Here is a 22,398-nt window from a genome sequence, read left to right on the forward strand (position 1 = left end):
TAAAATAACACCGACCATCACTCAAATCAATAGCGCTACATGTCACACTTACCATTTAACTTATTTTCTATTTTTTATAAAACATTTTCATATTAAAATCATCAAATAAAATTAAAGGCTACACATACAATTGTTGTATGAGGCCCCTACATACAACTCTCATTTGTCATATTTCTATAGGCTAAAATAATAGGCACAAGTTCCATTAAATTCAATTTATATTTGAATCCTAATTTTCTCCCATTTTCTGTTTACGTGTCAAATTACATACCATTATTAATAATCTTTCACAAATGGTTAAAGACTTTAAGTATCCTGGCATAATCAAGTAATAAAATGAGATGTTATAAAAGGCTAAAAAGAAATAATTTATGCATCACCCGAGCCAAAAAGCTATAAAAGGTAAAAACTCGACAATGCAAAAGTAGAAAACCATTTCAAGAAAAGAAAAAAAAAACGAGATTATGAGAAAGTGTGTTGGCTTACAGTCCATCTAAAAACAGCCACGACTACCAAATCCAAAATCCAAAATTTCACTCACTCTCTTTCTCTCTCCTACACCCCCCTTCTTCCCTATCACTGTTGTCTTTGCCACCAACATTTTTCCGCAGCACCCCAATTAACACCCTCTCTTTCTCTCTCTACTGTCCTTGTCTCTCTCTCCTCTTTGCAAAAATAGGGAGAAAACAGCATCATCTGAAATGGGTTCTGCTAGCAGAGGCTCACAATCCCACAATCAAGCTCATAATCCTTCTGATTCAATGAGCAAAGCAATAGCCCAGTACACTGTTGATGCTCGTTTACATGCTGCTTTTGAACAATCTGGGGAATCTGGTAAGTCTTTTGATTACTCACAATCTGTAAAACCATCTTCAATTCAATCTGTTCCTGAGAAACAAATTACTGCATATTTGTCTAGAATTCAAAGGGGTGGTAAAATTCAGCCATTTGGGTGTATGATTGCTATTGATGAATCCAATTATAGGGTCATTGCTTTTAGTGAAAATGCAAGGGAAATGTTGGGTCTTAATCCTCATACTGTACCTTCAATTGAGCAAGAAAGGCCTGAAGTTTTGATGATTGGAGTTGATGTTAGAACCCTATTTTTGACTAATAGTGTGGTTTTGTTGGAAAAGGCATTTGGGGCTAGGGAAATTACTCTTTTGAACCCTGTTTGGATTCATTCTAAGGTTTCTGGGAAGCCCTTTTATGCAATTTTGCATAGGATTGATGTGGGGATTGTTATTGATCTTGAGCCGGCTCGGACCGAGGACCCGGCTTTGTCGATTGCAGGGGCTGTTCAGTCTCAGAAGCTCGCCGTTAGGGCGATTTCGCATTTGCAGTCTTTGCCTGGTGGGGATATTAAGATTTTGTGTGATACTGTGGTTGAGAGCGTACGACAGCTTACTGGTTATGATAGGGTTATGGTGTATAAGTTCCATGAAGATGAGCATGGGGAGGTTGTGGCTGAGAGTAAGCAGCCTGAATTAGAGCCTTATATTGGGTTGCATTATCCTGCCACAGATATACCACAGGCGTCGAGGTTTTTGTTTAAGCAAAACCGGGTTAGGATGATCGTGGATTGCCATGCCAAACCTGTGTCTGTGGTTCAAGATGAACGTTTACAGCAGCCTCTTTGCTTGGTTGGCTCCACACTTAGGGCTCCTCATGGCTGTCATTCTCAATATATGGCTAATATGGGCTCGATTGCCTCTTTAGTCATGGCGGTGATCATCAATGGAAGTGATGATGAAGCTGCAATTGGAGGTAGGAATGCGATGAGATTGTGGGGTTTGGTGGTATGCCATCATACATCTCCACGGTCTATTCCTTTCCCGCTCAGATATGCTTGTGAATTCTTAATGCAAGCGTTTGGCCTCCAATTGAATATGGAGTTGCAATTAGCTTCACAAATGTTGGAAAAACGTGTTCTAAGGACTCAAACTCTGTTATGTGACATGCTCCTCCGAGATTCTCCCACTGGAATTGTTACTCAAAGCCCGAGTATTATGGATCTGGTGAAGTGTGATGGGGCAGCCCTCCTGTACCGGGGTAATTATTATCCGTTAGGTGTGACCCCAACTGAGGCCCAAATAAAGGATATTGTGCAGTGGTTATTGACTTACCATGGGGACTCTACTGGTCTGAGCACAGACAGTTTAGCTGATGCAGGTTACCCTGGGGCAGCGGCACTTGCTGATGCAGTTTGTGGCATGGCTGTTGCTTATATAACACAAAGGGATTTCCTTTTCTGGTTCAGGTCACACACTGCAAAAGAAATCAAGTGGGGTGGTGCAAAGCATCATCCTAAGGACAAGGATGATGTACAAAGAATGCATCCGCGTTCTTCATTTAAAGCTTTTCTGGAAGTTGTCAAAAGTCGGAGCATGCCATGGGAGAATGCAGAGATGGACGCTATTCATTCGTTGCAGCTTATTCTGCGAGACACGTTCAAGGATGCAGATGCTGCCAATTCCAAGGCAGTTGTGTATACTGAGGGTGGAGATATAGAGATGCAAGGAATGGATGAACTAAGTTCAGTTGCAAGAGAAATGGTTAGGTTGATTGAAACTGCAACTGCACCTATATTTGCTGTTGATGCTAATGGATGCATTAATGGGTGGAATGCAAAGATTGCTGAGTTGACTGGGCTCTCTGTGGAGGAAGCCATGGGAAAATCTTTAGTTCATGACCTTGTCTTTAAAGAATCTGAAGAAATTGTTCAGGAGCTTCTTCATCACGCTTTAAGAGGTAACTTGCTAACATATATTCTTGTTTTGATAGATTTACTGAAGTTTGGTCTTAGAAACTTTATTGGAATTTTGGATTACAAATGTGGACTTCCTTTCCCTTTTTATGGTTAATAAAAGGTTAATAATAGCTTTTCTTATTATTAGACTGCTGATTTGAGCTTTTCCACTGCAATATTAATGGTACAAATCGTCCGTAAATTATTGTTTTCAAGTAACCAAGGTCTTGGATTAGAGGGAGCAAGAAATCAAGGTGCGTCATAGGTGATTTATACAAAATATTAAGCTAAATAGTTAATTAATTTCTTTTAAAAAACTCATAATTTTAAGTGTAAGTACACTCTGATAAACCAAATGGAATTAACTTATTGCCAATGCTTTGAATATATCCAGTATTGTAATTTTATTATGAGTAGATTACATGGTTTTGTTGGTGATAAGAAAGAGATTAGTGTAAACAATAACAGTAACAGCCCTTTGAGTAACACTCTAATATGAACTGTTAATTTTGTCTAAATTGGGTAGATCCATTGAAAGGATGACGTGTTGAGAGATACCTTTTTAACTTTATATTTTTCTTGTTTACAAAAGAGAGGTGTGGAAGTGGTGCCTCCTATGGTTGTGGTGGTTCCATTATGATTAATGATGGTATCATGGTATATGTCTTATAATGATGCTTCGGGTAACTGTGGTAATCTGGTAGTATATATGGTAGAATGGTGATATGTTTAATACACTTGATGGTAGGGTGAGTAATGTGCAAGACTTGGTATCTTTTGAGGAGTTATCTCACTTTACACGACATTGACACCATCCTTTTGACAGCAATTATAAATAGATCACCAAAGTTGAATTTCACCCTTACTTAGGTCCTTGTAACACTATAATGGGATTTCCAAACACCTGAGCATTTATGTTTGGCTCTCTTTGTGGTGCATCTTTTATCCTCTAGGATGACAACTTTTAGAATTTCCTTGGCATTCTTCATAAAGGTAGTAACTTGACAAGTATTTAACTAGCTAAATTGGATGTTTCAGGTGAAGAAGATAAGAATATAGAGATTAAGTTGAAAACATTTGGTTCCGAGCAGCATAATAAAGCTGTTTATGTAGTTGTTAATGCTTGCTCCAGCAAAGACTACACAAACAACATTGTTGGTGTATGTTTTGTAGGCCAAGATGTTACCGGTCAGAAAATTGTAATGGATAAATTCATCAATATACAGGGTGATTATAAGTCTATTATTCATAGCCCAAACCCTTTGATTCCCCCTATCTTTGCTTCGGATGAGAATACTTGTTGTACTGAGTGGAACACTGCCTTGGAGAACCTTACTGGATGGAGCAGAGGAGAAGTCATGGGAAAGATGTTGGTTGGGGAGATTTTTGGCGCTTGTTGCCGGCTTAAGGGTCAAGATGCTTTGACCAAATTTATGATTGTTTTACATAGTGCCATTGGAGGGCAGGATGCTGACAAATTTCCATTTTCTTTCTACGACCGTAACGGAAAATTTGTGCAAGCTCTCTTGACTGCGAATAAGAGAGTTAACATGAATGGCCATATTATTGGAGCCTTCTGCTTCTTGCAGATAGCAAGCCCCGAATTGCAACAAATGATCAAAGTCCAGAGACAACAGGAAAAATTGTGCTTTGAAAGAATGAAGGAATTGGCTTATCTTTCTCAAGAAATTAAGAATCCCCTAAATGGGATACGGTTTGCTAATTCACTTTTGGAAGCTACGGATTTGAGTGAAGATCTGAAGCAGTTTATTGAGACAAGTAATGCTTGTGAGAAACAAATTCAGAAGATTGTAGAAGATATCAATCTGGAAATCTTTGATGATAAGTAAGTTTTCAATTGTCATAGCTCTACATTTATTGCCATGTTCAAAATTCTAATATTGAACATTCTTTTCTAAATATATTGCAATTCATGCATACAACCCTGTACTTCATTCTCTCACCGACCTGATATTTTGTGGCCTATTGTTATTCTTGTATCATGCTATTTTAACGGGATCGACATTATCTTGATAAGTGTTTGTTAGATGTGTTTCTCAGAACTTCGAGCAATTTTTTTTTAAAAAAGTTCTATGGATCTTATTCAGCAATATGCTTGCACGGGCAGGGAAGGAACTTATACTCGTGTCACCCCTTATATTAATCTGCACCGTTATTTTCTTGGATTCTACCTCTCCTCGTTTTTTTTTTTTTTTTTTTTTTTTTTATTAATTTTCATTGCTTCTACTTTCTGCTGTGATATATGAAATGCTTAACTTCCATCTAGATTTCCATATTTCAACAGACATTACTTTTAATAGTGATTTAAGACTGATATATAGATTTTTTTCCCTAGTACTTTAGAACTGGACAAGGCAGAGTTTATGTTGGGAAGTGTCATAAATGCAGTTGTCAGCCAAGTCATGATACTGCTGCGAGAAAGAGGCTTACAGTTGATCAGGGATATTCCAGAAGAAATCAAAACTCTGGCTATTTGTGGGGATCAAGTTAGAACTCAGCAAATTTTGGCAGAATTTTTGGTAAATATGATTCGTCATGCACCTTCTCCTGATGGCTGGGTGGAGATTCATGTTCAACCAAGACTGAAGCAGATATCTGATGGGCAAAATGTTGTTTACATTGAGTTCAGGTATGCTGCAACGTTATGACTGCTTTCATTCATTAAGTTATTATTTTATCTAATGTGACTTGGATGAATACATGATCCCTGAAGTTAATACTTTTCATTTTCATTTGCTTTCCTCCTGTTCAGTTCATACATCAGTGTTTTAGTCATCACTCTCTATCATGTGACTACGAGTATATTGGAAATTTTGGTTAGGGTGTTCTACTGGAATACTTAAATATTTTTGCTGGTACTTTTTCCTTCGAATTTCATCTTTTATTAAAAGTGTAGGTTTTTTTTTGGAAGGACATTAAAAATTAAATGTGTAGTTTGTTACGCGTGGACACATGGTCAAGTCAAATGACTTGGTTGAAAATTAAAAAAAAAATTGCAGGTGAGGCGTTGTCGCGCTGATGTATTTTATGTGAATTCTCAACTTTACCTTCTTGTGGTATATTTTTATGTCAGTAATTTGTATCATACGGTACAAGCAAATCTTGCTTGTGGACTTGTGGTTCACAAGCGGTATCTTGACGTGTATACTGTATACCCACCCAAACACCCAAGTTGCAAAGTTAAGGTGTATTTCAGAAAGACACAAATTGAGTAGCTACTTCACTATAGAATGTAGTCCATTGTAACCCAAAACTGTTAATTGTTTCTAATATCACAAGACCTTTCTAGTTTTTCCTCGTTCATCATCTTTCTTATTAAATCTACAAGTTTCTGTTAACATTTAAAAAATCTTTGCATTTGTTTCCTCTGAAAATGAGTGCAGAATACAAGCAAAGTAACTATTCCAAATTTACAATTATTTAACTGAAAAACTTTCTTGACATTCCTAAATCTCTATTACAAACTCTGCTGCTTAGAATCCCTGGCCTATGTTACTTGGAAATGAGTGTGCGTCCAACTTTTCTAGTGGCAAAGGCTGCCATTTTATGGAGGTTTGGGTACTTTGGGAAAATTTAGGCGGTTTAACCACCCTTAAAAAGCTTATAATGGGAAATATATGATATTTTGTATAGCATTATGAAATTATATGTGAAGGCTTCTCAATACAAGCAGTTATCATGAGAGTACTTAAAGACTGAACTCCATTTTGTTTCGATGTCTGAATTAGGGAGCTGGGGGAGGTAGCTGTTAGAACTTCAGAAACAATGCTTTTAGTCATACAGCCTCCAAAATTATGGTTAGGTTTCAAGTGACTGACATTTTCCGTATACATTTCTTGTGGTGGAACCACCCGCCTGCTGTGGACATAGATATTAGCCCTGGAAGATGTAACCCTGTATCCTGGGAGGCATACTCTTTAGAGCCACTTATTTATGTCTGAGGAGATGCTTTAGGCCTTCTTATAACCCTTAAATGTGGGCTGTTTTACTGTATTCATGAAAAATTGATGAAGCTGGAAGTTTCTCATCATTAGCTGCTCAAAACTCAATATTGTATCGTGTCATAAATAAATTGGTAATGCAAGGAACATCTACGGGCATGTATGAGAAAAGCCTTCTGTGACAAATGTGAAAAAAGGGTTAATGATCATGCTAACACAGTTACTTGAGTCAAGTAGAAATATATTTTAAGTTATACGTGCAATAACGGTAGTACTTTGCTAGATTTACAGAGAACAAAACTATGGTTTAAGGAGTTTACTTCCAGTTGTGGAACTTCCCAAATTTTGTCTGCATATATACATAGGCAAATCCCATTCACATGGTCATTTCTTTCCATGATCTTCCGTTTGTTGATGATTATTGGCCCCGACCTTTTCATTTGAAAAACCATATGCATCCCTTTGAGTGAACACCATTCAGAAAATTTTCCGCACATAGGTTATTATTCTAGCTCCCAATAAATCAATGGGAAAATCACCCTGCACCAGGGATAAAGGTACTTGATTAAAGTTGGCTCCTGAATTTCAAACTTTGACCATTTGCTTATAACAAAGATGATCCTGATGTCATATTGTTTAGGCATGCCTTGGAGCGTTAATAACATAAATTTATCATCTTTTAATTCATTCTCACTTCATCAGTCGGCTCTTTTAAAGCGAATTTGTCTGGGACAATGCTGGCTAACCTTGTCACATCTTGATCTGTGGGTTGAATTTCAATTTTGTTATTATTTTGTGTGTGTGTGTGTGTGTGTGTGTATGTGTGTGTGTGTGTGTATGTGTGTGTGTGTGTGTGTGTTTATCCCCTGTAGAATAGTGATGAAAGAAAGGGGGGCCAAAAGTCAATTTTCTTAGACATTAAAATTGTCAGTGTTAAGTCAGGAATATAATATGTACCAATGTAAAAAAAGTGGAGTTAACAAGTAATTTGGAACATCATCATATAGTGCCATAGCAAATTAACTGTTGACAGAGATCCTTAATTTGCTGTGATTCTGTGAGAAAGTCGTGTTGCTTCTTCTCATGATGCTAGTATTGTCATACAAGTTTAATGCTATTACTGGAGGTAGCATTTGAGATAAGGTAGACTAAAATGAACAGTTACAGTTTTTGTGATTGTCATATAACCCTTTAAATTTTACAGACATTTCTTTTATTCACATAGTTTTCAGTTTTTCATATGAGCAAATTGTACGAGCAAACTGTTAGGAACTTCTGTATCAAACTCAGTTGATTTTTTTTTTTACTGTCTGTTAAAAAGGTTGGTGTGCCCTGGTGAAGGCCTACCTCCAGATTTGGTCCAAGACATGTTCCGCAACAGTAATTGGGAAACTAAGGAAGGCATTGGGCTGAGCATGTGCCGAAAGATTCTGAAGATTATGAACGGTGAGGTTCAATACATCAGGGAGTCTGAAAGAAGTTACTTTCTCATCATCCTTGAATTTCCCATGCCTTGGAGGGGCCTGAAGGGTGTCGACTAGTCTGCTCATCTCACACTGCCAAAAGTTATGCTCGGAGATTAACCAAGAACCATCCCATTTTTTGGTTGTCTCCAAGAGGGTGGCTGGACCTTGCACATGAACCAAACTATATTTCTATCAAACATACTTGCCAGTGGGTAGCTTCAACTTATCCGGCAGAAGTATTGAATTACTTATGACTCAGTTATGACTATCATGAGGCCATAGTATTAACCTAACTGGCATTAGCTGTATTTTGTTGTACTTAAATCTTAGATTGAGTGATTAGCAGTTCCTCGCCTGTAAGCAGTGTATAAATAAAAATATTGTATGAATGGTCCATGTATCTGAGTTAGGATATTTATTTAAGATTGTTGTATTAGTTGAAAGTGGCTTAGTCACTATCCTCCAGATGCAAATAATCTTTTCGAGCAAATTCGAAAACCAAATGTAATTAATCTAATTGAAGTACGTTTGCCGCATTTGATGCGACAAAGCATGGTGATCTTGCACAATCAAGTCTATTATATTGTCAATCTATCTTACTGAGTCATGCTATGCTGGTTGCACACTTGCACCTGATGTAAGTAGCCAAATGTATTTACACTTTCCTCTAGTTGCAATAAACTTTTTTGATAGAACTAAATGTAGGATACTAGGATCATTGTTTTGTTGCATACGATAATTTTTTAAGGGTCGTCTTCTCTCAAGACTAAGTCCGACTGCATATGATATTAATGAACTGTCATTTTAACTACAAATTTGTGTGACAGGCTGACAGCATATCTCTAACAAGTTGATGTGGATGTTATCTATCAAGTATTGTAGGCAGCTAATATTTTTTGGCAAGTTGTCCATTGCCTTTTTGTAAGGCTATGTATGTCTGATGTACAATTAGGTAGCAAAGCAAATTAACAAAGATTAAATAAAACAAAGCTTGTCTGACTACTCCTTTTCCATTTTCCGAAGGACTTCAATTTTTAAGAATTTGCTTCATGATTTTTTGTGAGAAAGGGTATGTAACCTACTTCCGTGGATCCTTAATTATTGTAACATGTATGAGATGCAAAATACTATTTCAGGAGATCATGTGGTGATCATCGGGATGAAGAGAACAATAAAAATGTACTCGTGTAATGAGGAAGAGATCGAGAGAAATTATGTGCAAATTTGAAAGAATTTTAATACTTTCATAAAAGAAAATAACAAGGTTGTAATATTTAAAGAGCACATGAAGTATGTAATTGAGCTCTTATTTAATAATATATTAATATGCTACATAAATATCTTGATAATGCTGATTATATAGCTGATGTCTTAGTTGCTGCCCCTCTATCCTACTTTAGTTGATAGAATTGTTTATTTATATAGATGTTGACTTGGAATATTTGTTAGCTTTTCCACGGATGATTTTATCCTTTTCGTTTTGGCAAGAGACTTTATATGTTCCGTTCTTACAATAACTTATTAAAAAGGAAAAATTCAGATAAATAATAACTTTGTGTACTCTAAGGACGACATGCTACATATGTAGAGGATACCTTTTGAAGTCACAAAATAAATTAGTGTGAAACAATCTCGCATATATGCTCTTTATAATTTCCGAGGCATAACAGGATAATAACCATCACCACCAAACTACAGCGAACTATCCAGCATTGGCCTGGTAATGATCAGGCTGGATGTTTGATGGTTTAGCTCGATAAATTGGCAACTACTATTAAATATGAATTATAGAGCTTAATTGTTAATTATATCTAATGAAGTGGGAAGCACTTTGAAAGGAAGGATGTTCCTCACACTTTGAAGACTACCATTGTGGGAAATTCATAAATTAAGTTGAATTATTGTGCTATGTACATATAGAGGCCACCACCTTTCCTCCATTCATGAGATTAGAAAGTATAGGTTGAAGTTTTTTCAAGGAAACATATACCATGACCAAAATAAGAAAACATATATATTTTGTCTTTGACACAAAAAATAAGTTCTTATAATGTACTTGTATAAATTCAAATAAGTTAAGATTTTATAACCTCATGCATGCAAAATAAGTTGAATTAAATAAAGCTTGAGTTTAATGAAAAAAAAAAAAAAAAAAAAAAAAAAAAAAAACAACTATCAACACATGCTAAATTAAAAATAAGCTTAACAAAACACATGTATGACTTCATCAAACTACCTATAAGTAAACAATATCCTAAAAAGAAAAAAAATACAGGTACTTCTTAAGCCATTATCGACTATATGTATTATTGAAAAAAAAAAGCCCCCCTTAGTATTAGACGTAGTATATACCTGGTATTAGAAATTCTTATCTAGACATTAATCAATAAATTAAAGGGTCTCATTTGGAATCCAAATTACTTCAATTTGATTTAAATTAATTTCTAGGTTGTTAGCAATATTTTCTATCATGATTCACTAATATTTTATCATTTTTCTTCCACTAACCCTGCTTATACCAATATTATCACCTTCTCATTAACAAATAAATAACCCTATGTCCCTCCATATATTTTGTGTTACTCTGTATAAGATTTTTACTTTGGCTCTGCACCTATGTGACTATGTGCATACCTAGCTATTGCAATTAATAAATTATAAATAAAGAAGTACATATTTGATTAGTAATATTCGTACTAAGACAAGTGCTTAAAGTTCTAATGTACGTAGAGGTTATGATTGATCATTTATTTAGTTTTACAAATGTGATTAGGACTTTAGGAGGAAATTCAAAGAGGTCAAACTTAAAGGTGGTTGTGATGGTTGATCTCGTTAGCCTTGAGAAACTTATAATAGATTATCCCAAACACAATTCAAACTCAATAGTTATCGTGTCGTGTCATGTCGTGCTTGTATGCCTAAATCAATTTCTTTTAATATTGACATGTTTCAACATGCAACTTTTTTTTTTTAATGAAAAAATGAGTTATGTCAAAACAAACAGACTGTATTTATGATATGCTTATTATGTGCCTGATGTCATCTTTACTCAAACCTAATCTAATGGACTCCACTCACTTTATTTTACAGTAGTTTAGAGTATTCACCTTGGCCAAGCACCCATGGCCCTACCCCTCCTAAGAGCTCGAACAATATTGGCTTCTCCATTTCTCCCTAATTAAACCCCCTATTAATCTCTGTTTCTCACCAAGTCACCATTTTTGCAGACCACCTATTTCCCCCTTTTTATAGTTCAAGGTGTAGTTGTTTATGTAGCGTATTGATTATCTCCAATATTCACCTTAAGACGATTTATTTTTGGTAATTATGATACCTTAATCCAAGTTATTTTAAAATTAGAAGTAACAAATATTATGTCACTTGTACATAAAATATAATCCCAAAAAAAAAAAAAAAAGGCAAAACTTGCACGAAGGGTGAAGGGGAGAAGAGGTAGCCTCTGCACTTTGACCTTCATCTTTCTCTCTCCTCCATTTTTTCTTCTTCTATTTCAGTGCTTCTTCTCAATTAAGTGTGTTTTAAAAAAACCCCAGAAAATTTGCAGAGAGGGGGAGATCCATAAACCCATGAATCTCTCACTCTCATAATCAAATCTGAAAAAACCCCACAAAAATTGAACAAAAACCCATTATTAATCCCCAATTTTTGGCCATGGAAACTCCACCAGCAGAGGAGTTACTGAGGAAGATCCAAGACCTAGAAGAGGGGCATGCTCACCTTCGAGAAGAGATGTCGAAGTTGATTCTAGCAGATGGGGTTCGCCAAAGGAGGGCCCACTCTGTTTCCCCTCAACGCTCAAGGTTGCCGGCGCCGGTGCCGCCTCACCGGAGGAGAGAGAGTGAGTGGAAGAAAGGGTCGATGTCGTTTGGGCATTCTTCGACGTCGGTGTCAATGGGGTCGTCGTCGTCGCCGTTGCAGCGAGAGAGTCGGTGCCCTGATGAATTGCCACCGCCTGTTGGCGTCGGTAGCAGTGGTAGTGGTAGCGGTGATTCGACTGAGCTTCGGAAATTGACTGATAAGCAGTGTTTGAATATATTGCAATCTATGGGACAAGCGGTTCATATATTTGATCTTGATACTCGCGTTATTTATTGGTAATTATTACTGCATTTTTGAGGATTTTGATTATATGGGTTTTTGAATTTGGTTTAGTGGTTTATTGCTCTTGTTACCAGGTATATGAATCAGTAGATCATCATATGATTGTGTTATACACTTATACTCAAAGAAGCAACATAGTATGTTAAGTTGATTATGCCATAAGTTTTTTGGTTCTCGAAATTGTATTGTTCTCGAAGTTGATTATGTTAAGTTGATTTCTTGGTTGTCGATAACTCGATATTATATTGTTGTTTACAAGATGATGTGATGATTGACTCAATTGAATGTTAAGTAGTAAAATTTATGTTGTTCCCAGAGTTATATTGCGTGTGTTAAGTCGTTGTAGTTGTTTTAGATAAGTATTGCATTTAATCCGTAAATGCCTCAATTCTTTGATAGATATGAAGAATTTTTGCTGTATTATATACTTAGCTAGGGTACCGAGTTTTGTAGTTACTCTTGTGTCAAATTGGAGTTGGAAATCTGGAATCAGGGATTCTATGAAGTTTGTTGATTAATGAGGGGTCTAGGTTTCTCAGACAATATCATCATGTTGAACTTATGCAAGCAACTATTGACATGACATTAGTTTGCTCCTCAACCAACTGGTTTTCTAAGAAGTTTTCCAACTAAAATTCCTCAGCTGCAGCACAAATGAAAGTAGCCACATTTTATTCGGCTGCTGAGTCAATTATTGCATCTGTGTTCATAAAGGCCATAAAATTTGTTGGGTCAGTTTCAGACTTTAATAGATTCCAATCCTGAACAAAAAAATAGAGTATTTCTCAATAGTTCTATGTATAATTCTATGAAGAACAGTGCTGGTGGTTCTGTTGATGTGCCCTGGATTAAAGTTGCTTTGACTTATCCTGCCTTAGTTAATTTTAAAAAATTGTTCAAGCATGAATAAAGAAAGCCTTGAAGTTTTGAAAGTTAAAACCTGAAGTCCATTAAGAGAGTAGCTGAGAGTGGAATAGTCAATTTGTTTTGCCTAATGTTATTATGGCTTTATGGGCTGTTAGTAGCTTGGTCTATGATTTAAATATAATGTGAGGGTTATCTTTCTTGTTTCCAGTTAAGCTTTTTTTTGCCTTATCAATCAACATTGTTTTCCATGTTCCTTTGAATGCCAATTGCTAAGTTAATAATGCAGGAATCGTTCTGCTGAAGAACTTTATGGTTATTCTGCAGCAGAAGCCCTTGGTAAGGATCTATGTGGCCTACTAGTTGATGATCAAGATACTGGTGTTGCTGGTAATATTATAAATCGTGTAAAATTGGGAGAGAGTTGGACCGGGCAGTTCCCTGTCGTAGATAAGAAGGGACACAAGTTTCTAGTTGTTGCAACCAACACTCCATTTTATGATGACGATGGTACTCTCATTGGGGTTATTTGTGTATCAAGTGACTCAAAACCATATCTGGAAATGAAAGTTTCGATTTCAGAAGCAAAGGAACAGCAGGAGGCTAGTCTAAATTCTAGCAAGCCCAAAAATAGTGTTGCGACCAGGCTTGGCCTCGATACTGAGCAGCCTTTGCAAACAGCTATTGCTTCAAAGATAACAAACTTGGTAAGTTACTTGATGTAGTATTTTGGTTAAGAAGCAGATACTCTTCTTTTTCTTTTTCTTTTTTTTTTGTTTTGTTTTTGAAAACAAATACTGTAGCAAATAATCTTAATGAATCAATTTTGTGAATTACTCTGTGAGTCCATTGTTGATTGTCTGATACAAAATTATATAGGCCTCAAAGGTTAGTGACAAGGTTCGATCTAAAATAAAGACTGGAGAGAATAATGTACTCCGAGAAGGTGGGAGTGGAGATAGTCGTCACTCTGATCATGGGTTTTCTGATGCTGCGTTCTTGGATCAAAAAGATGATGGAAACTCTAGTGGAGCGAGTACACCCAGGGGGGAATCTGTAGGCTCCGCTCTTGGTGTTTTTTCTCAGTTTGCTGGTGGAAAGTCTCCTGTCAAAGCTCAGAAAGAAGCTAGTGAAGAAACTGAGGGTAAATCTGCTATTCACAAAATGATAACTTCCAAAGCCGAGGCTTGGATTGGTAAGAAAGCAATGCAGTGGCCGTGGAAAGGAAACGAAAAGGAAACATCAGACACCAAGAGTGGACAATTTGGTTGGCCTTGGATTCAAGGTGAACTGGATTCTGATCGTTTACATTCTGCTGCAAAATCCGAAAGCCATACCGGCGAATATAATCGGCCTGCTGGTAATGAGGCCACTGGGTCCTGGTCATCCTTTAATATAAACAGTACAAGCAGTGCAAGTAGCTGTGGAAGTGGAAGTAGCAGTATTGTAAATAGATTGGATGTTGATACTGATTGCTTAGACTATGAAATATCATGGGAGGATTTGACCATTGGAGAGCAAATAGGGCAAGGTATGGATAATCGTGACTTCCACCCCTTATTTCTGCTCTTACATGGACTTTGTGCACCATATTTCACTACTTTGTTCTTAGCTTCACTAATTTGGCTCAAATCTAAACTGTGCTCGTCTCATTATGATCAATTTGTTGGAGCTTTGTACACCTCAGTATATATCATATAGCTCTACCACACTTGACAATTTTTTGCGCTCTTAATCACTGGAGTCAAACTAGTCATCCAGTCCCCTGCTCATTTCTGAGTTTGTTCACCTTGGTCTGTTTGAATCCTGTGTAGGAGCTAAGATCTTCTTCCCTTGCATGAGAGAGATCTAGAAATGACCTTTTAGGATCCCTTGTTTGGTAGCAATATTTGTTAACTACCCCTTGGAAAAGCCTCTGTGATATGGGTGAGCTATAAGAGTTTTGGGTTGTCTTGTGGCAGAGTGATTGGTTTGGTTTTTGATATTACTTTGCTTTTTTTTTTTTTTTTTTTTTTTTTTTTTTACGTTAAGTGCATTGAGTTATAGTCTGTTTTCTTCAATTAGCACTTTTCATCTAAATTCTGAACTTCAGACCTAGGTTATAAACATGTAGCACCACGGAAGGACCATATAACCTGTTTTTTTATAGGAAAATTTGCCAAGAATAATACGACCTTTCAACGGTCTTCCAAGAATGGAATGACCTTTGAATTATTTCAAAATGGAACGACCTTTGATATACATTTGCCGAGAATAGACCAAAAAACCTGTAACTTGTTTTACAGGTTACTTTGGACACGTGTCACATTTGTGATTGATTAAAACTTTATTTATTTTATTTTAACATTTTAAATTAAATTTTTTAAAATTTTTTTTTTAAAAAAAAAAACTGGAAAAAAACAAATCCCTCCCCCTTCCCGGCAGCCACCCACCACCACCTGCTATCCCCATCCCTAAACCCGCCGGTGGCCAGAGCCTATACCTAGTGTCGGCGGTACCCTCCTGACCCAGACCCGACTCCGACCACCCATCCACTCCCCTTGAACCACCACCCGAAAATTCAATGAGCCTAAAACCACCACTCGATTTTAAGGTTTTCGAGTGGTGGTTCAGGGGAGGAATGGATTGGAGATGGGCGCCGGAGGGGCGTGATGGATTCGTCGGCAAAGGGTTGGGGCGCCGGTCGGCTGCGCGGTGAGGAGAGGTGGGTTTTCAAGAGGAGGGAGGGGGTTATAAGGTGGAGGGAAGGTGGTTTATTAAGGGAAGGGGAGGGGCGTGTAGGCTCGAGATCTGGGTCAGGAGGGGTGCGCCGTCGCCGGGTAGAGGGGTCAGGCCGCCGGCCGAGGGTGGAGAGGGGGAGAGCAGATGGTGGTCGAATGGCTGCTGCGTGGCTGCAAGGGGGAGGGTTTTTTTTTTTTTTAAAATTTCAGTTTTCTTATTTAGTTTTTAAGTATTTTTTTTTATTTTAATTTTTTTTTTAAAAAAACTGTTAAACAAATTGACCAACGACATTTTGACACATGTCACTGATAACTTTCTAAACAGGTTACCAACAGGTCACGTTCTATTTATGGCAAATGTGTATCAAAGGTCGTTCCATTTTGAAATAATCCAAAGGTCGTTCTATTTATGGAAGACCGCTGAAAGGTCTTATTATTCTCGGCAAATTTTCCTTTTTTATATTTATTTCCATTCTTGATGTGTTTTATGCCAATAAAGAGACGAGTTGAAGATTTGAATCGGCGTGACGATACTTTTATGTGCACTATGTTTTGTTTTATCTGAAATGATATATTTACCTCTTAGTTTGGTTTTAAACCACAAGAATCCCTGTGTTTCATGACATGCATGAAACAGGTACTTTCAAACAGGATACTAGGTTGTCAAAGCAGTAAATCTTCTCTACCTTAATTTGCCAAATTTAGTGCCATGCATAGAGCAGCATTGAGACAATGACAGTCAATTGGTATATATATCAGATATATATACAAATTGATTGGTTAGATGGTGGAATGTTATGTTTAATTGATTTAATTAGTATACATCAATTCATCTAGCATTCTATTTGTATTGTTTGTCTATGATGCTCATCCAAACCTTTTCCTTCTCCATATGTATATACTCGTATTTTTTAAAGTATCAGAAACTCTTTTGCACTAGAGGGCCTTGTGATGTTATAGTTTCTTACATCTTAACTTTCTGAAGGGGGAGAAATTGGGAACTTGTACATTGTATATGCGACATTCATTTTTATGTTGAGGAACGTTTAGCCTTTTATGATCAGCCATGATCCATTTGAGAATTGTGTAACCATCTATATTGCTTTTAGTCTCAGTATTTAACTTCCTTCCCCAGAAAAGAAAACTCTCGAAATGTTACTTTGACATTTATTCTTAGCCTTCTTACACCTATCTTGTTTTAACTTGTGTGCAGGTTCCTGTGGAACCGTGTATCATGGTCTGTGGTATGGATCGGTATGTTCCTATTGACTCTTCACTTGGTTTTATTTTATTAAATTGTTAAATGTTTTAATGGGAAGTTTATTACAGACTGGTCAATTTGTCTGATAAATTGAATAATTTAATACAAAAAAATGACATTATATTTGAGTATTGTGCTGTAATCATGGCCTTAGTAACCTTCAATTATGAGCAATTTCATGTTAATCCTTTAATAAGCCACCAATCTATTAAAGCCTTTGTCTTGGAGTGCCACATAACCTAGACTTGGAGATAATAGGATCAATATTAAGAATGCTTCTAAAATTGGCTTATAAGGATAAAATTAGTTTTTACAATTTGAACATGGGATCCCTCATGTGTCTCACTTTTTATCACTGTAGATTTGGATTGGCGTGAGATATAGGTCTATATTTCTATATTCTTTGTATTCATTCATCTTTGAACGTCTTCATTGCAAGTGCTTCAAAGAAGTTAATGTCAGATTACTTGTGTTTCATGCATGATCATATTGTCCATCTGTTTGTTATTGCAGGATGTTGCTATCAAAATTTTTTCCAAGCAAGAATATTCTGAAGACGTCATATTTTCTTTCAGACAAGAGGTACTTTATGTCTTGGAATTTGTATTTCTTTCTTGACAAAAATGTGTTGGTGTGATTTTTGTAATCGCTTTTACACCACTTTTTCGAAGACAGAATACAGTTGTGATGAAATGCATTCTGAAACTATTGACATGAAAGAAGTTAATCTCCTTATACCATAAACTGACATCCTTTTCTCCTTATTTAATATTAATGTAATTATTTAAAATTCAGGTGTCCCTCATGAAGCGACTTCGGCACCCGAATATTCTACTATTTATGGGTGCAGTAACGTCACCTCAACGTCTGTGCATTGTCACCGAGTTTCTTCCACGGTTCGTTCAATTTCAACTTTCCATTCAAATTTGACCTCTGAATAAGATTTCCTTTTACATTTAGGCCATATCTTGTGATGCTTGTTGTGGTATTATTCCGAGATATTATGAATTTGATTTCTTTGAATTTTTCACTTGTCAAGGCGCGAAAATTTGGATTTTGCACTTTTCAAAGCTCAAAAATCACTAGGCTTATTAACTTTCTAAACCTTTTTGTTTAATACAGAGGAAGCTTGTTTCGTCTGCTACAAAGGAGTACAGCCAAACTGGATTGGAGGCGACGGCTTCACATGGCTATAGACATAGTTGAGTATTATGCTGCCCAAATCTCCCCACTGGATTTTATGTCTAAGATTTAGTTGTAACCTAAGTTGTGGTTGAGTGTTGCTTACATTAGATATTCATTTGCTATCGTATGCAGGTTCGAGGAATGAACTATCTTCATAATTGTAACCCACCTATTATTCATCGTGATTTGAAGACTTCTAACCTTCTGGTTGATAAGAACTGGATGGTTAAGGTGTGGCATTGCTCAACTTTGTCTCTGTTGTTGTTGTTGACTTTTAGACTTTAGAGAGTAGTCCCTCCAATCAACACTTTTACGTTGTTTTGAGCAGGTTGCTGATTTTGGCCTTTCACGTGTGAAACATGAAACTTACCTAACTACAAAGACTGGAAAAGGAACAGTATGTTGAATACCTTTGTATTCTTGTGTGTGTTGTTTGTGTGGCTATCGACCTGATTTTCCATGTCAGATCTTCATTAAATGTTGCCTTTTTTTTTTTTTTTGGTTTTGTAGCCTCAATGGATGGCACCAGAGGTTCTTCGCAATGAGCAAGCTGATGAAAAGTAAGCAAATTGTTATGTTTAATAGCTGTTATGTTTAATTCACACACTTCCTCCATTTTTATTTACTTGACCCATAGCTCTTGGCTCAATATTTTAAGAGAGGAGAGAGTAAGTGTAGTTAGAGCACATGATTTACTTTATTACTGTTTGAAAGCACATGAGTTGTTATCAAGAAAATACAAGATTATCTCCTTGATAAACTTTGATTGTTTATCAAGTGACAAACTTATAATTAAATTGCGAAATTCTATACTGTTCATAGGTTAAAAGGCTAATAGTGTTAGTGGTTTTACCTTGTTTTATCTGAAATATTACAACTTTGCTGCATGATATATAATCAATGTTTATCAAGGTGATAAACCTGGGTTTGCTCGTTGTTGTACCCTCATGCACTTTATAAGGAAAATTTAATGAATCTGATCACCAAAAGCTTACCAAGTATAGTATGGCTGGGTTAAGTAATATGACATTTCAGCTTTAGGATTTTAGTCAAGTAAATACTACGTAAAAATGGGGGAAATATATTCTCTGAGGTATAATCTTTTTAAGAGTAAATCTTGTATACAACCTACTTAGTCATACCAAAACCAAATCAGTCTTTTATGTAATTTGGGACGATTAAACCTGTTTCATACAATATACCCATTGGATAAATGTTTTTGCCTTTTGTTTTCCTTGTATGATTTCTTCTAACCAATCAATTGGTATATGTACTATGTAGGTCTGATATATATAGCTTTGGGGTCATATTATGGGAGCTTGCTACTCATAAGATTCCATGGGAAAATCTCAATGCAATGCAGGTAGGATTCTTCCTATTCCCTGTGGTTATACTAGTCATGATATTTATGCATATAACGATGGTATGGACAATAAAAAATGTTTAATCTTTGTGTCGGTTGCTGGGTGTGTTATTAGTGTTATGTTTATTTTTTGCACATCGGCTTCCATCACTATCATTCTTAATTGCTTGTAAAGAAAGAGCAAATTATTTTGCCGAAAAGTGCGAGAAGAAAAGTGCGAGAAGGACAAGTATAATGAGAATCCCTTTATTAAGAAGATCTTCACTCTTTCTTTTCTTCAACTCTCACTGCTGATAGCCAAAGTCTGATACACGTTCCAATCTCTGTTATATGACTTATATCTCACCTGTGGTGTGATTGTAAAGGTGCTTTAACTTGTCCGGATATTTTTAAAATTAAGTTGAGTAGTTTATTATTTCCCCTGATAGCCACACCCGCATGGCATAATACATCGTATTCACGATTTGAAGATGTGCATATGTTTTTATATATTTTCTTATTAATCACTGAGCAATAACTGGTGCATGCAGGTGATCGGAGCTGTTGGGTTCATGAATCAAAGGTTAGATATACCGGAGGATGTAGATTCGAGGTGGTCTTCCATAATTGAAAGCTGCTGGCAAAGGTTGTTCCTTGTCTCAGTGCTTTGTCATTTTTTCCCTCATGTATTCTGGCACTGGAATAACAGTAGCAATTTGCAGACCTCTCTGTCTGTGGCATGAGCAAGTCCTGAACTTGTGGAAGTTTTGGGGGTTTGATACCTAGAGGCCTAGATGCTTTGGTTATTTCTAAGCTGGATGAGGTTGGTCCAGTGTAGGAAATATTAGCTGTTAACAGGCATTGACTTGTAATTGAACAGAATTCTGCTACACCTCTTTCTTGGCTCTTCAGAGTTCATAGTCTCCATCATGGGCCTGCTCCTTCCTGTGGAGAGGGGGGGGGGGGGGGGGATTGGGGTTGTGGGGACTCTGGGGAGGTGCATTGGTTGATAAATGGCTAGTTGAGTCTAGATAAGGAGTGTTGGATGGGATGGAGTAGTTTTGTGTCAAAGGAGGGATGGTGAGATTATTGCCTTCATTTTAGAGGTCACAATTTCCATGCTCCTTCCTCCCTCAACCACAACCGATCTCCCTTTTTTTATTCTATCTCCTATTATCCCTCATTCCAACACTTTTTTAATCCAAGTATGCTACTTGGGGCAATCAGCCAACAGAAGTAGAACTTGCTCGGTAGACCAAAGTTGATCAGATTATCATTGCCATTAATGCCTCCACATAGTGAAGTGATTAGTGATAGGCTTGGGTTATCGAACAAGTTGCTTATTTATACTTGTTCAGGCTTATGCAATGACTTTAAATAACCTTTACTCTTTCCATACAGTGTTAGCCTTGAGTCATTTGCATTAATTTGATTAAGTCATTGCTGCATGCACTATTGAGAATCTGTCTGTACTAATATATTGAAAAGCATTCTTAAGTAGGTGCCATGTGGGCAATGTGGCATTAAAATTTGGGTGTTTTATTCCGTGTCATATCTGCATACAATTTAAATATTAGATCATGCTTTGTACGAGATATCTTATGACTTCAGGTATGAAATCTGAAATAATAACTATAGCATGCAATATTTGATGTTATCCTAGCTAAGTAAAATATTTACAAATGAATTTATTGACCAAGGGCATTATCTGAACCTCTAGTTATGTATTTATTAGTTTACTGTGCCATCAGAATATATATATTTTTAGATCAGTTAGTTATGAGTTTGAAATATATTTTTGGTTCTAATTCTTTACTTGGTTACTTATGGCCTTATGGGTCTCCAAAGGAGGTTCATGTACTCTCTACCTTTATTAGATGATTATTTGGGACTTACAACACATAGTATATTTGGAACTAACATAGCCCACTATTGCTTAATCTACAGTGATCCTCAAAGCCGGCCAACATTTCAAGAGCTGCTGGAGAAGCTGAAGGATTTGCAGAGACAATATGCAGTCGAGTTCCAGGCTGCCAAAGCTGGTTCTGCAGATGTTGTCGTGAAAGAACTATGACACCTCAGTCTTGGCTAACTCTTATATGTTGCTGATTTCATTTGGCACAGCTTTTGGTAAATTTTGATGGATTGCTGGTGCCCTCAGTAAGGATTCAGTAATCACCTTACTGCGCCCATAATTCTTGATAGCCACTTGGAATTTAATCCCAAATTATCATGGCCTCTATGAAAAAGCAGAAAAGAGATCTTGATTGATTGAAATGGCTGCAGGGACGGTTGGTTCTAATTGAATTGCAAGCATTGACTTCTTTCGCGATGATTGATATTATTGAAGTTTTGGTAGTAAACAAATAGAAAAGAATGTAGTGTTCAGCATTTGCCGTGTGCAAGCTCTTGGATGCATGGAACTGTACAAAACGCTTCCATTGTATTGTAAATATTTGTACAACACACAAGTTGTGTCATTGGTGTAGATTACATTATTCTTTATCCTAGAAATTCTTTTATACATTATACCTAGTACTTGTTTTGGGTTTGCAATACTTTTGTCTACTCTTGTAGAAAACAAGTACCAACATTCAACTGCTAATATGCAAGCAAGTTTCCAAACTTCAGTGATTGTTGAAGATGCTGAATATACGAAATGTAATGTTTAGGGTTTGCAATACCTTTTGTCTACACTAATTGCAACCAAGCATCGCGAAAGAAGTC

General features: G+C 36.6%; 2 protein-coding genes across 2 annotated transcripts; both read left to right on the top strand.

Moving 5' to 3' along the window:
- Positions 1 to 444: 444 nt before the first annotated feature.
- Positions 445 to 8,746, top strand: LOC145562884 (phytochrome B-like). The gene is made up of 4 exons (XM_081623303.1): positions 445 to 2,751; positions 3,788 to 4,595; positions 5,106 to 5,399; positions 8,033 to 8,746. Exons 1-4 carry the CDS (start codon positions 702 to 704, stop codon positions 8,250 to 8,252), a joined length of 3,372 nt encoding a protein of 1,123 aa, XP_081479429.1. The 5' UTR covers positions 445 to 701; the 3' UTR covers positions 8,253 to 8,746.
- Positions 8,747 to 11,571: 2,825 nt separating this feature from the next.
- LOC145562885 (uncharacterized) lies at positions 11,572 to 22,301 on the top strand. The gene is made up of 13 exons (XM_081623304.1): positions 11,572 to 12,292; positions 13,453 to 13,870; positions 14,043 to 14,694; positions 17,097 to 17,137; positions 17,658 to 17,726; positions 17,940 to 18,040; positions 18,267 to 18,345; positions 18,462 to 18,560; positions 18,658 to 18,726; positions 18,840 to 18,889; positions 19,611 to 19,692; positions 20,223 to 20,317; positions 21,619 to 22,301. The coding sequence occupies exons 1-13, from the start codon at positions 11,850 to 11,852 to the stop codon at positions 21,743 to 21,745; spliced, it is 2,325 nt and encodes a 774-aa protein (XP_081479430.1). The 5' UTR covers positions 11,572 to 11,849; the 3' UTR covers positions 21,746 to 22,301.
- The last annotated feature ends 97 nt before the right edge of the window (positions 22,302 to 22,398 follow it).

The sequence above is a fragment of the Chenopodium album genome, chromosome 10 (assembly GCF_948465745.1).
Source record: "Chenopodium album chromosome 10, dcCheAlbu1.1, whole genome shotgun sequence".
In the NCBI taxonomy this organism is placed as follows: Eukaryota; Viridiplantae; Streptophyta; class Magnoliopsida; order Caryophyllales; family Amaranthaceae; genus Chenopodium; species Chenopodium album.